The sequence below is a fragment of the Chenopodium quinoa genome, unplaced genomic scaffold, assembly GCF_001683475.1.
Source record: "Chenopodium quinoa cultivar QQ74 unplaced genomic scaffold, ASM168347v1, whole genome shotgun sequence".
Taxonomy (NCBI): domain Eukaryota; kingdom Viridiplantae; phylum Streptophyta; class Magnoliopsida; order Caryophyllales; family Amaranthaceae; genus Chenopodium; species Chenopodium quinoa.
In genome coordinates this window covers 478,225-492,955 of record NW_018743014.1, presented here as the reverse complement: position 1 = coordinate 492,955, position 14,731 = coordinate 478,225, and the positions used below count along the sequence as shown (strand labels likewise).

At 34.7% G+C, this 14,731-nt stretch overlaps 2 protein-coding genes and 1 pseudogene across 2 annotated transcripts; 2 read left to right on the top strand and 1 right to left on the bottom strand.

Annotated features, from left to right (window-relative positions):
• The first annotated feature begins 4,338 nt into the window (after positions 1–4,338).
• LOC110729922 (protein ALP1-like) lies at positions 4,339–5,394 on the top strand. The gene has a single exon (XM_021909714.1). The coding sequence runs from the start codon at positions 4,339–4,341 to the stop codon at positions 5,392–5,394; it is 1,056 nt and encodes a 351-aa protein (XP_021765406.1).
• Positions 5,395–6,304: 910 nt separating this feature from the next.
• On the bottom strand, positions 6,305–7,197 carry LOC110729921 (annotated as a pseudogene).
• A 4,940-nt stretch (positions 7,198–12,137) lies between these two features.
• Positions 12,138–13,403, top strand: LOC110729845 (ethylene-responsive transcription factor TINY-like). The gene has a single exon (XM_021909624.1). It carries the CDS (start codon positions 12,374–12,376, stop codon positions 13,097–13,099), a length of 726 nt encoding a protein of 241 aa, XP_021765316.1. The 5' UTR covers positions 12,138–12,373; the 3' UTR covers positions 13,100–13,403.
• Positions 13,404–14,731: the final 1,328 nt, after the last annotated feature.

The window sequence follows — 14,731 nt, the reverse complement described above, 5'->3', positions numbered from 1 at the left end:
AGATTAATTCTTGTAACGGGTAATGCTTAATTGTAAAGATAAATAGAAGTAGGAATAATCATACGAGCATAATGACGTAAAAATGTGGATTATAAATTTATGATCACATGAATTATATGCTCTTAGTTATGCTACTTCTCTTTCCAGAAAATTCGGGCTTGAATTCCTATTCAATGACATGATTAATCACAATTTATGTAACCTAATCTGGCATTTTATCTGTCAGGTGAAACATATTTAGTTCAATTCATGTACTGAACACATAGGCCGCAGGCTGAATACCATTCAGCTTAACACCTAACATACAGAGATATTGAGCTAATTTATTCAAGAAAACAAGATTATATTCAGTTGTTAACACTTCTGGAGCACAAACTAACAAGACCCATCAACAGAGGGTACAATGCATCCAAAGATAAATGAACCAAAATCCGCCTTGAAGGAGACTTACCATCAGGGAGATTTGCCTGTTATCTTCACCTCAATAAAGTGATAGACCCATCTTCCACCATCATTTACCAAGAGATGCATGCCGTTTCATCCTCTGGATCAGCATGAACAACCAAGCTGAGTGTCTGGCCTTGTTCAAGCTCCAAGGAAAGGCAGAGAAAACCAGTTTGATTATATCCCCACGTTCAATGCCTCTTGTGTAAGCTCAAATTATGATCTGACTAGGTATCCGTCATTCAAATGTAGAACAACAACCTCAACCTCAAAAACGCTTACACTTCAAATCTCATATATAAATAGCTACTACTGCACCAATTGGGTGTAAGTAGGGAAAGGAAAGAGTCAACGCCTGAATTAAGCAGACATGGTACACGACTGATTAGTCGGCTGACCCACATAGATAATGTACACTTAATTAAACACATTACAAGGTACATGACATGCATAGATATACTTCCAACTTAAAGTTTATGCCAATTATCAACTCAATGTCATTCATGATATACTTCCAACTTATATAGAACATGCAAGACCAAATTCACAAATTGGCAAATCACACATCTTAATTACAATTTACTGTTACCTGATTCGTAACTTCCTGCTGGAGCTTAATTTGCTCCGAGGAAGAAGCAAACCTCAAAGTTGAATCCGAACTTGGTGATTTCATACCACATAACTCAAACTATTTTCCATAAAATAAAATAAAAATAAAAATAAATAAAAAAGAACTTTCTGGCATTTTATAACTCTCAAAACTTATAAGTTTAATAAACAAATTAAAAAGCTGAGCATAATTTAACGATTGCTAAATAATGAATAAAGGCAGGAGAAAAAACAATAATAAAGGAGAACAATACATTTTCCCCTCCTTTTTTCCTATATATATAGATGCAATTGTTCTTGTCATCAACTATGCTTCTTAGTAAGAGCACTAGCAATGGTGAGTGTTTTTTTTTGCTCATGAGCATTTTTTGTGAGTCAAAAAAATGATCAATGGTTACAATGGTGAGAATTTGTTAAATGGGAAAAAAAGCCCATGAGCATTTCCAAAAAAGCTCAAAACTTGAGCATTTTTATTGATGAATAGTAAGTCGAGTGGGGCCCACAGCTGGCTGACAAACAAAAAAAAAATTCGGAGTCCAAGCATCAAAACGACGCGTTTTGATGAGGTCCCTCAAAGGCGCGCCTATCAAAACGCGTCGTTTTGATGAATCAGATTTTTTTTTAAAAAAAAGGCTGATGTCTGACGCGTGCAGCGAGGGGGAGCAATGAAGACGCGACACGTGGCGGGTGCAGGTAGCCAGCCAATCAGAAAATACTAGCCGTTTACAACGGATATATTTTTGTAATGTATTTTCTGAAAAATATATTTTGTAAAAAAAAAAAAATTACCAACGGTCATAAAATTAAATTCTCTATAAATAGACACATTTTTATATATTTTGATATAATTTCGTAAACACTTTAAATCCTCCACATTTTAATTTTCTTAAAAGTATTTTAAATTTGTAGAAGAATATTGTTGTTGCAATTCACCCATATTGAGGTAACAATTAGTTTTTTTTATTTTTAAATTTATTTTTCTAATATAATTAGTATATATGTGATTTTTTTAAAAAAAAAAATTGTAGGCCATGTAATTATATTGCAATATGTAATTAAACAAAGTTGTGTATATTTTCTCCATAAATTTCTATATATAAATGTAGTTACATAATAAAATTAGTATATATGTGATTTTTAAGCCACGAAATTATATTGCATTATGTAGTTAAACAAAGTTGTGTATATTTTCTCAATAAATTAGTATATATGTTATTTTGTGAGGAAAAAAAAATATTGTATGGCATGTAATGTAATTGCATTATGCAATTGAAGAAAGTTGTCGTTTTTTGATGCAGAATCTTTTAATGGATCCAAACAACCCAAATTTCCGTCAACAATTTTCGGGTTTTAGTGATGATTTCCTAACTAATCCCGAGTTTCAATTGTTCTTGCAAAGAATATGCAGTATGTCTTCGCAACCACCTCCTCTGCATCAGACACCCACTGAGGTTCCCCTACAAAACCCTGCTAATGAAGATCGTACACCCGAAACTGATCTTGGTAGTAACACACTCTTCGATGAGAGCGAAGAGGAAAGCGTACCAGAGACGTCGCAGTATCCTCCTCCAGCAGTTCGCTTGTTGGAATCCAACCAGGTTCCTGCACGAGCTACCCGTATTTGGTCTGTTGCGGAAGATGAAGCTCTGATTGGGTTGTACTTGCAGATTAGCGAGGATGCTATTAAAAGTACAAGCCAAAAAGCAACTAGCCTATGGCGCAATGTACACGCAGCATATCAAACTTTGCATAAGCAGAAGCCGCATATAATTCCGCCAAGGCCTATTAAGAGTCTAACGTCGCACAGGAGAAGGTTGGCAGCGGACACACTGCAATGTATCTTGCTATGATGAAGCAGGTAGACTTCCGGAGGGAGGGAGTGGTTACAATGAAGCTGATCGTATGAAAAGTGCGGCGAAGCTTTTTCATGTCGCCCAAGGTCGCAATTTCACTTTTCCTCACGCAATTGAAATGCTTAACAAGGATCCAAAGTGGAGACCAAAGCTCAGATGGTCAATGTCCTTGAAGGAAAGAAAAGCCGCTTGTGATGCTGAGGAAGAAGGTAGTGCTGGAAGTGGGAAGAGGTCCAGAGATGATGTAGAGGATGAAACCCCTACGGATGGTTTTTCATCTGGCGGTTTACAACGACCCGAGGGTGTCAAGAAGGCAAAGGCGAAGCGTAAAGGGAAAGCAGTAGCAACAGAAAGTGGTTCGTCTGAGCTTAGCGAACGAATGAAGGAATTCGCTACAATTCGCGAGAGGGAGGCCATTCTGAAGGAAGAGAGGATCAAAATTGAAAAAGACAAGGAACAGAGGAAAAGGGAGGAACTTGACATTCATAAGATGAAAACCTGGTTTGATATGGTGCAAGCTCTGAAGAATTCGCCTACGCCACTCACTTCTGAAGAAGAGTCGTACAAGAATTTTTTACTGGATAAATTACAAGGCCTTTAAGCATGTTTGGTTGTAGTCTTTTATTTATTAAGCGCAATTTAGTCTTTTATTTTTAAGTTGTATTAGTGGTGTGGTTAATCTCAATGTAAGATGTACACTTGTATTCTGATTTTCCAATATTGAATGACAAGTTGTTTAACAAGTTGATTTAAGTTTACATTCATACCGACATAATTGCTTTAAATCTTTGTCATTGTGTAGTCATAGTTTTCTGATTTCACTTTATCAGAATGCTTTAACTTTGTGTCATTGATACCAACATAATTACAATAAATCTTTGCCATTGTATAGCCACGTTTTCCTATATTCACTTTATCAGAATGCTTTACCTTTGTGTCATTGATACCGACATTATTGCACTCAAGACTTGTCACTGTCAACTAGCATAGTATACCTATTCCGTGGTTGAAAATTTGATTCCTGTACTTGGTGTGGTCATTCAGATTTGTAACCACATATTCATTTGATATTTTTGCTATATATAGTAGGCATGGCACATATACACAACCACACCCCTTCATCAAGTAACAATATTAATACGAGATGTATTCTAGACCATCATCAAGCTCAAGTTCAAGCTCATCTTCTTCAAATACTGAAGAATATGACCAACTTGTTGATGAACTCTTCACATACCAACCCCCATCTGTCCTCATGCCCCAAACACAATCCCAACACTCTTCAAAAAAACCTAGAGGGGGTACGAATAGAAGAGATAGGGAAATTGGACATGCCAGGTTGTTTAATGATTACTTTTCCGATAATCCTGTGTACAACACCACCCAATTTAGAAGAAGATTTCGTATGCAATGACCTTTGTTTGTACGTATAATGAACAAGGTCGTTAAAGGTGATGTTTACTTCCAGCAGCGTAGGGATGCAGCTGGAAGGTTAGGTTTATCACCTCTGCAAAAATGTACAGCGGCGATAAGAATGTTAGGCTACGGCATGGCTGCGGACGCCGTGGATGAATACGTTCGGATCAGTGAGTCAACCGCTCGAGTTGCCCTTCAACGTTTTTGTACCGGTGTCATTGAGCAGTTCGGAACCGAGTACATGCGAAACCCTACAACTGATGAATTGGCCAGAATACTGCATCAAAATGAACTGCGCGGTTTTCCAGGCATGATAGGCAGCATTGATTGCATGCATTGGGAATGGAAGAACTGTCCAACGGCTTGGAAAGCGCAGTACGCTGGTAGGAACAAGAAAGCAACGCTAATACTGGAAGCCGTTGCAGATCAGGATTTATGGATATGGCATTCCTTCTTTGGGATTCCTGGATCTTGTAATGACCTTAATGTCTTATACCGTTCCCCAGTGTTCGATGAGGTTCTGCATGGTCGAGCTCCTCCGGTAAATTTTACCGTTAACGGCCATGAATACAACATGGCATATTACTTAGCCGACGGTATTTATCCGAAGTGGGCAACTTTTGTTCAGGGTATCACAACCCCTCAACTTCAAAAAGATAAATTGTTCGCTGACCACCAGGCTGCTGCTCGAAAGGACGTTGAAAGATCATTCGGTGTTTTGCAAGCTCGATTTGCAATAATACGAAAACCGTCACTGGCGTACGATGAGAACATACTGCGAGACATAGTGAAAGCATGTATCATTATGCACAACATGATTGTTGAAGATGAGCGCCACAACTACACTCGAGCCGAAGTTCTAAGAGCCTTCTACGAAGAAGATCAACAAGAATCAACACCAGCATCAACATCTACAACGCCACCGTTTGAATTCAATGTAGGCCGACCTACCAACTTTGACTTCAACGCATTTCTACAGCGAAAAGCTTCCCTCCGTGACAGAGAAATTCATCTATCTCTGAAACGTGATTTAGTCGAACATATTTGGCAACGATACGGGCCACGTAATTAGGGAGAAATTAGCACGACTTAAATAAAGCCAAGTACTATGGCGTAGCTACTTTTCCATACGCAGTCGAGTTATTTTTTAGTTGTTGTGTTTATTTTATTTCCTAAGTTTAATTACGCATGACGTTGCGAATGTAATTGGTTTCTAGTATTGTACCGCTTTTAAAATAAATAAAAACATTTAACAAATTTTGAGCTTTTTTTTACTATTTTTTTTATATAACGTACTTAATTTTACGACAAATTTTAACGATAAAAAAGACAAAAATAAAAAATATAAGTTACACAAATTTAAACTAATTTTTATTTATTTGGAGTAACATTGTTAAAATATAAATGAAATAAATAAATAAAGAAGTGTTGTGTAGGAGAGAGAAAGTAATGTTGGGGTATTGAAAAAGTAAGAGAGAGAGAGTGGTGGGTGGGCATTTTTTTTGCTCACCATTGGGAGAGAAAATGTGAAAAAAATTTGCCCATGAGCAAAAGTGATTTGTTGAGAGAGAGAGTAGGTGAGCATTTTTTTTGCTCACCATTGAGAGTGGTCTAAGGGAGTTATGTATCAACAAATGTGTTGATGAAGTTACCTTTAAGATTGCTGCAAACTCGATTGAAAGTTAATTTTTCAAAGTAATTATACTTTCAATGTAATGCAAAAGATTGTTTGGATTTATTATTGAAATTAAAATATTTCCATGTTAACTTAAAAAACAACTTCATGAAATTTACAAATGTAACAATGTACATAATATGCACAAATAACAAGTCAAAAAACTGACAATTTTAGAATCCAACACAATCATGCATAGACATAGGAATGAATCGAACCTAAAAAAGAATTTCATAACAATAAGCAACAATTTTAATGTTTAAGAGAGTCAAAAATGAAAACATTTAGTTGACAAGAATGCCATTGATTTACTCATCTTTGCTAGATCGCCCTAATGACCCTTGCCAAGGTAAGTTGTTCAACTTGACAGCAAGCATAAGGTAACATCATGAATTTTTTGGCTGTGTGGTCAAATTGAAAACAAACAACTTCTACTAGACAGCAACCGCGTGTCAAAACTGTTGATGTTCTTTAATAGATCCACCTCCTGTGCCTAGCATGGGCATAAACCATATGGGTGTGCAGAAATCAGAAAGGGCATCATCTCCGTCATACAATGTCTTCGAACCATGAGCGCCAACTGAGAATAATATTTTCGAACCCCAACGCACAACAAGTGCGCTCATAGTTGGAGTCAAAATCGACCTCCATGCCTGGTCACCCGGCCTTGCATAAGACACGCAACTATTTCGACCATAACGATGTAAAACAAAAACAATCCAATCATCATTACCATCGATAACAACATGCACCTTGTCTATAAAATAATCTTCCCCAATCAGCTTTGGTTTAGTTGAACCCGAGCTCTGGTGAGCGGGTTAACTAGATGCATCTCCAACTCACGATCAAGCGTGACAACCCAACCACAAGAAGAACCCCAACATCTAGCCCCAAAGGTTTGAGGGAGCTTTAATTGGTAACATCTATTACTACAAGGACAATATAGTTTCCTAAGGTAATTCGGCTTCTCTTTCGTGTTTTCGGCTAGCATCAACCATGGCATTCTTGCCCGTCACAACCATTCCTTCATTACAATTCCATGAATAACATACAGCGGTAAAATAGATGATATCTTCAGGGCAATCTAATTTCAACTAGGATTTCAAAGGGCAACATAGTCCAATTATCAGCCATGTATAAATTACAAGACTTTGCTGCAGTTCAATGCTCCAATTAACTTGCATTATCAACCACATACATTTTCTTAATCGATGGACTAGATCACAGCAAGCAAACAAGTTATATGAATTAATACAGATTTTTGATACAAATTATTCCAAATTTTCTACTTTAAACAAACAAATTTTGTTTAAAAACAATCGTTGCCCCAAGTTTATAATTTGTCAAAAGACAAAAGGCCGATTGTCATCAATCCACCTTAATAAATTAAACTAAGGATTAACACAAGATTGTAAAAAACATCGATAGATCGATCTAAAAGTGACCATCATTTAAATAAAAAATAAAATCTACAATAAACCATAGAAATAGATATAAAAATAAGCATATTTGAATCAATGAAAATTAAATATAAAACAGATCGAGAGGAAGTCAGTGAGCAAAGAAAAAGAAGAAAAAAAAATAAAATTCACTAATTATCCAGAAGATCGAGGTGTTGAGTTAGATTGAGTTTGTTCGTACGAATCAAACAGAGAAACAAGAACAGTTTCTCTCTCCTCTGTATCTCTAAACTCAACTCATGTACTTGAACTTTTCCTATTATGGTTATACTTTTTTTTTTCTTTTTTATTTAATACTTTATATAAAGATGGTAAATTAGGTAATTGGTGGACTAGGTCTAAACCTACACGTAGTTGGAATCCATCCATACTTCAATTTAATAAATTTTTAGAAATTTAACTCATCCATCCATACTTGTCAAAATTGACATAAATAAAACTTGTACAGTAATTTATTAATTTTGTGTAACGCTTGTAGCGTATTTTAACACGACTTTAAAAATATTCCCCGTTAAAAATGTACCTGTAGCGGGCTATTTCACTTTCACCTCCTCCAACACCACGCACCATCCACCACTTCACGTCCTAATTTTTTACTCCCTCGATCCTATAATAATTGGAACGCTGGGATGGACACGTATTTTAAGAAAATTACAAGTGGGGTAGTTGAAGAGAGAGAAAATGTAGGAAAATGTTTTTTTTATTAGTGGTCTCATTCCATTTATAGTAATGTGTCAAATATTGTGGGACGAACGAAAATAGAAACTGTGTCAAGTATTATGGGACGGAGGGAGTACAAAAATTGTTTTTACTCTTCGATGATTAGCACAAGCGATGAATGGACGAGTTTGAGGAAACGACGACGCTACTGGAGAGGCCGCCAAAGCATACGGAGTCGGTGAGTGCACTGAATTTTCCTCTTTTTTTATTTTTTTATTTCGTAATCGCAGGAGGAAAGTCTGGAATTTTAAATCCCTCAGACACATTCTAAAATTTCAAGCGTTTCAGGGGGGAATGCCACGCACGGTTTTTACAAAATTTTATAACGAATTATAATGTTAATTCAAAATCTACAAAAAAATAATTCTTATATTTTAAAATGAAACTTAAAAAAGCTTGAATATTAATTTATATCAAGAACTAAGTCCCGAATTCGAATTATCCCAAAGGTGAACCAGGTAGAGCAAAAAAAAAAGATATAGAATAATATTTTATACAATAAAGGATGTGGAATATATGTGAATACATTTTTTTAGGAAATGAATTACAATTATATACAAAAATGAATAGTTTTTTTAGAAAGTGAAAAAAATAATTAAAAAATTTTGAGGAAAAAAACAACACTAGGAAATGACACGTGTCATTCCTAGTGTCTGTTTTACTATTATATTATTGATATTATGTTATAGATTGATATATATGTGCTCAACCGGGTTATGCGACAGCTGGGATTTGTGCAAGAGATTACCGGAAGACCCTTTAGACCTGATACGACTCACTGGGCTACTGGTGCGAAGTCGTACTAAGGTCACTTTCTAACCTTCGATGAGCAGTCATGGTTCGGCCTTTTAGTCTTTTGCTCGGGGGATACACTAGACTTCCACCAGGTAGGTGTACATTATTCTTATACTTATTTTGATCATGTTTTACCATTAATGTATATAAATAAATCTCATTAGTTTAATGGTTATTGAGTTAATCGATCTCAAGGCTGCTTAGTACAACTAAGCTCTTGGCACAAATCATGTGACCCAAAAGGGAAGAAAAATATATGAAGGAAAAAAGGGATTCTCCATTTCCCCCATTAAAGAAGGAAAGGGACTCCCACTATATTTTTGGCAACCTTCTCTGTATGTTGTAAAGTTAAATCTTTTTATCAACACATAATAATATAAATTTAATTTAAAGTCAAGCTTATTGAAATTATGTCATTTTGACTCTTTGATTGTGCTCATACTTTTACTCAATCAGAATGTCTCGAGCGAGGATTCAACCCCAACCTTAAGGTTTAAAGATACAATCTTTTCCATTAGACCAAGCTTAGCTTGGTAGAGTGTTGGGTTTATAGTTGAACGAGTTTTGTACTAAGTATTCAGTTATGTTAGGACATATGATACACATATATTAGCATATTATGTTTTCTAAAAACTTAGGTATATGAAGAAGAATATTACATGTTGGTCAATCGATGTCAACCTCTTTAGTAAAAAATCTTCTTTTTTGAAGTTAAAAAGATATGATCTTTTGAAGTTCATCAATTAGAAAAACTTCGTTGATATCTTATGGGACTTGGAAGTTAGAAAACCGAAGATTCGAAACACTTTGTCTATGTTGCTATCAAATTCCTACCTTACTTCCATTAATTACGGAGAAGTCAAGTATTTTAAGAACATTGGAATAGCAATACCCATAATACAACTATTAGACTAAATTAGATTGTTGAATACTTGAATAAGAAAAGCAATTTCTCTTTTACATAATCTATTGCCTAATATACGTCTCTTATTACATTGGTGCTCCTTACCAAATTATTAGTAGTCTATAAAATTGAATTTGTACAAAATAATTAAGACAGATTATACACTTCAAGTTTTGAGCCACATCCACTCATTAATCTTAATAAGATATTTTAATGCTATGACAGATAAAACATACATAAAATTCTACAAAAATAAATAAAATACAACATTGTTGGTGCCTAACGATGACAAAAAAATTCAACTATGTATACCAACCTTATGTATAATAGAAATAGTCCAAACCTTCTAACGGGAGAATTGGAAAAAGGGCCAAAAATCTTGAAGAAATTAAGCAAGAAAACAATAGAAAAGACGTAAGAAGAAGAAGAATCAAAAGGACAAAGAATTAATAGTACTTAGAAATTACTTAGGAGTATAAAATTTTAAAGTTAGAAAAAAGTGGTAAAAAAAAATCAGTGTTTAATGAGTGAAAAAGTAACGGACAAAATGAATATATGTAAGGGGGCCTAACGGACTTATCGATGGAGACGTACGTGGCCGTAGTAGCAATTAGGCAGGCTAGTCTTTGATAAAATCATAGGCAAAATGTAAAGAAGAATTGATGCAATGATTCAAATCTAGTGAGTTTCCATCACATTTGACCCAACTGTACCATGTATGACCTTCTCCAAGGGTTTAACTAGGGCTAGAATGATACTCAGTGATTATTCGATACGAACACGATGTAAATAAGCGGGTTTGGATCGAGAATTCCAGACTCTGTTAATTTATTGAGTTGACATAATAGACCTAATTAACTACTAGTAGGGTTATAATTGTATACGGTTGTAATTTTCATAATTGTCGAATTAACGTGAAAAAATTGATACACTTTTACATATTTTGGTAAATGCTTATATTACTTTTCTTTGTTGTATGCTGTCTTTTTAATTTTACTAGAAGTGAAACAAATTATATTAAATGCTTATATTATATTAAAAAAAAAAAAAAAAAAAAAACTGATTTAGTTTTATTACAAGTGAAACAAATTAGTCCTTTGTTGTATGCTGTCTTTTTCCTAATTGTAATTCCTCCCTAATCTAATTTTTTAAGCCTATTATTACTAACAAAACTCTTTTTTATAGTTAATTTTACTCTGTTAGCTAATTCCAAAGAATACGTCATAGTATGATATTTTTTACAGACAAAGGAAAAAAAGTTGTTGAGACTTATTAATTACACTTACACCTCTTACTTAGTTTATTGCTTGAATTGATGATACGTCAATAAACTAATTGCCCTCGTGAAACAACTTTGCAACACATATATTACTCATGTGTGAAATAACCATTTTGCCCCTCATTTTCGCTTCACAACCTACTTTGCTCGGAGGTGGCAAACGAGTCCTTCGACACATTACGGGAACAATTTGCATCAGGTAATACCTTAGGGTTCAAATCACGTTCAAAATATTTTCAATGCATTTACTTCTTCTAATTAAAACTTAATCAACTAAATCATATTCCTTTTCGAGTTAACTCTAGTGTTGTTTGGTTGACAAAATAAAATATGGAAAGTTGGAATTCCTTGGATTTGAAATTCTTGCATAGTGTTTGGTTGACGAATTCATGAGAAGTAGAAATTCCTATTTCCCACAAAATGGAGAAACTAAATTACCTAGGAGACTTAGATAAGTGGAACTTCTCATGGGAATTTTCACTTCCCTTGGTTAACCAAACACTTTTTAGAATTTCTTAAGAAATTCAATTTCATAAGAAATCAAATTTTGAGGTTTTTGCAATTCCTACATTCAACCAAACAAGCCCTCAATTTTAATTAGATCACTCGTTATTTAGGGCAAGTTTGAACTAATTAAATTTCAAATAGAGGCGCGTCAAAGATTGACCCAACTCGAGTAGATCCTATATAACTTGAAAGTGACCCATATCTGATCTAAAATTAGACAGGTATAAACACAATAATTTAGCATAAATCAAATTAAAGATAAACCTAACTTAAAGACTATTTGACACATCTAATCTCCAACATGAAAAAAATACGAGTAATTCAGATCGAGTTAAAATTATCCAGTCTATACCCTCGCCCTAACCCACAAGGCCTCAAGCCATTGGGAGAGTTTTCTTCATGGGTCGTACTTGACAATTTGACAGAAGTAGCGCGTTTTATTTTTTAACCCCAACCCCTGTCTATATAATACACCTTATTATATATGTCCACTTAATTTAGCTGCTATTATCATTATTCATATATTCATATTTTACATCTCACTCTCCCTCTCCTTATCACACTCTAACGGCTTCCCCTGCTTTATATACTACGGCTACTTCACCCCCTTCTCTATAATTCTCTCCTTCATTCAGACATTTCATCAAACACCTTCCGTGCAACTCAGGCATCAGCTAATCAACCTTACTGAACTCCTTTTAGCTCATATCAATGGCGGAACGCCATGGAAGAGAAGCAGAGACTTCCCAGAACGACACTACTACTACAACTACAACTACTGCTACACCTTCAACTTCATCTTCTCAATCCCTTTCTGGGTTAACTCAATCCTCACCCCAAATCAACAACAAACGAAAGAGAGAAAACAACAACGACCCAGTTTACAGAGGAGTGAGAAAACGAGCTTGGGGCAAATGGGTATCCGAAATTCGAGAACCCAGAAAAAAATCTCGAATATGGCTTGGTACATTCAACACACCAGAAATGGCGGCGCGTGCTCACGACGTTGCAGCACTTTGCATCAAAGGTAAATCCGCAATTCTCAACTTCCCTGAACTAGCTAACTCACTCCCTCGACCTGCGTCGAATTCACCGCGTGATGTTCAAGCTGCTGCTGCTTTAGCCGCTGCGACGGCGATGGAGTCGCACGCGCCGTCGCCTGCGGTGTCTTCGTCTTCTTCGGAAGTTAATGGGCCTATTAGGCCTAATGGGCCTGAAGAGGAACTGAGTCAGATTGTCGAGTTGCCGAGTCTGGAAAATGTGGGTGATGACTCGGCCGAGTCGAAGGCTGAGTTAGTGTTGGTTGACTCGGTTGAAGAGTGGGCTTACTCGCCTGGTTGGACGGAGGACATGCGTTTGTGTGGGTACTTGTATGAATCAACGGCTGACATTTCAGATTATTATGGGGTAGGATATACATATATTGATAATTACTAAGAATTTATAAAAAAATTTGAAAAATATAAAAATTACTTTTGTAAACATTTTATTTTCTGTTTGGGAGAGTGGAAAATTTCTTCCTGTTAATATTAAAATTTTTTAATTTTTTAGTTTGTATAAATATACTAGTAGGATGGATAAATGTGTGATGATGAAATTTTTTGTGTGAAATTTCAATGAGTCTAGATGAAATTAGAGATTTTTTTGGCTCTTATTATGTCATTAAAGTTTTCCACCTAAATTTAGGTTTAAAATTATCAAAACTTTTGTGCTTACTTTATAAAAGTTGAGTTTGGCAAAACTTGTGTGCTTATATCATTCACATGTCTTGACATTACTCTAATACTCCATTTTCGTAAATTATAGTAATTTTACGAGCACGTAAGTTTGTCAATGTACATATCGTTCAGTATATTGATATCTCTAAATGCATACTAATCATAATTATGAAAATTTAATATTCTTAAATCATTATAGGAGACAATTAAATGAAATAATACATAAAAATTGAAATATAATTAGAGATATTAACAACTTTAAAGATTGAGGGAGTATATATTTTTTTTTTGACACTTTCCCCCAAAAATATTGCAGATAGGAGAGGAAATCGTTTTGAAATTGTAAGCTGTCACAAATAGACAAGCATAGCTAATTAGGACAGACAACCATACCTTACCTTGTGGATGTTATCCACGTTCTTGAGATTAATGGAATGGAAAACAACATACTCCCTCACCCTAAAGAAGTAAAGAGACTATTGACTTTGTAATGTTGATATAAATTATAAATATAACAATTAAGTAGGCTTTCAAAATCTGCATAACACATAATTTATCACAAAATAATCGAATTTGGCTCAAAGATCCATGACTTGATAAATTAATTGAGATAAATGACGTGTTTATTTGATCAAACTTGACACGCTTCACTCATTCATTAAAATGGCCAAAATAAAAGACAATCCCGTCAAACTAACAACGAGTATGCCGGAAAAACAACATGCCTATTATTTTATACTTGAATAATAATCCTTTCAACTTTAATTTCAACCTTAAGTATTTTATTTCCAGTAATGATATGATCATAAGCTAATTTTGCTATTTTGGATTCATAAACACAATGAGAAAGAAGCTAGTGGTCAAGTTTGTTACTACGGAGTACAACCTCGACATTATCCAGCTAAACTTAATCCACGCTCAATTCCAAAAAAAATAATAACACTATGCTAAAAACAATTTCTTACTGAGGTTGTTAGATCGGCACATTCATCAAACCAGGCAATAGTGCAATACTATATAGTTTGATTTGCATCATGAGATAACATAATATACTAGCAAGTGAATTAACAACAAACAACCATGTGCATCCCTCACTAATTACTTTTTCCCTTTCAACTAATATACATTGAAAAATAAAAGTCAAATTAATACTTTGCTACAATGTTTTTTTACCCAATTATAATAAGTTATTCAAAAATAAATTGATCGAGTCTGAATAGAAGTCAGTGTTCATACACTGATATGTACAATATACCGTATTTTACTTCTATATTAACAATATTATTTTTCTAACCCCTACTTTGGCCTAAAACGGTCATCCAATTTCACTAATACTAATACTAATAATAAT

What these genes read in the sequence shown, in the direction of transcription:
- LOC110729922 (XM_021909714.1), top strand. Translation starts at nt 4,339, where the DNA reads ATGAACAAGGTCGTTAAAGGTGATGTTTACTTCCAGCAGCGTAGGGAT.
- LOC110729845 (XM_021909624.1), top strand. Translation starts at nt 12,374, where the DNA reads ATGGCGGAACGCCATGGAAGAGAAGCAGAGACTTCCCAGAACGACACT.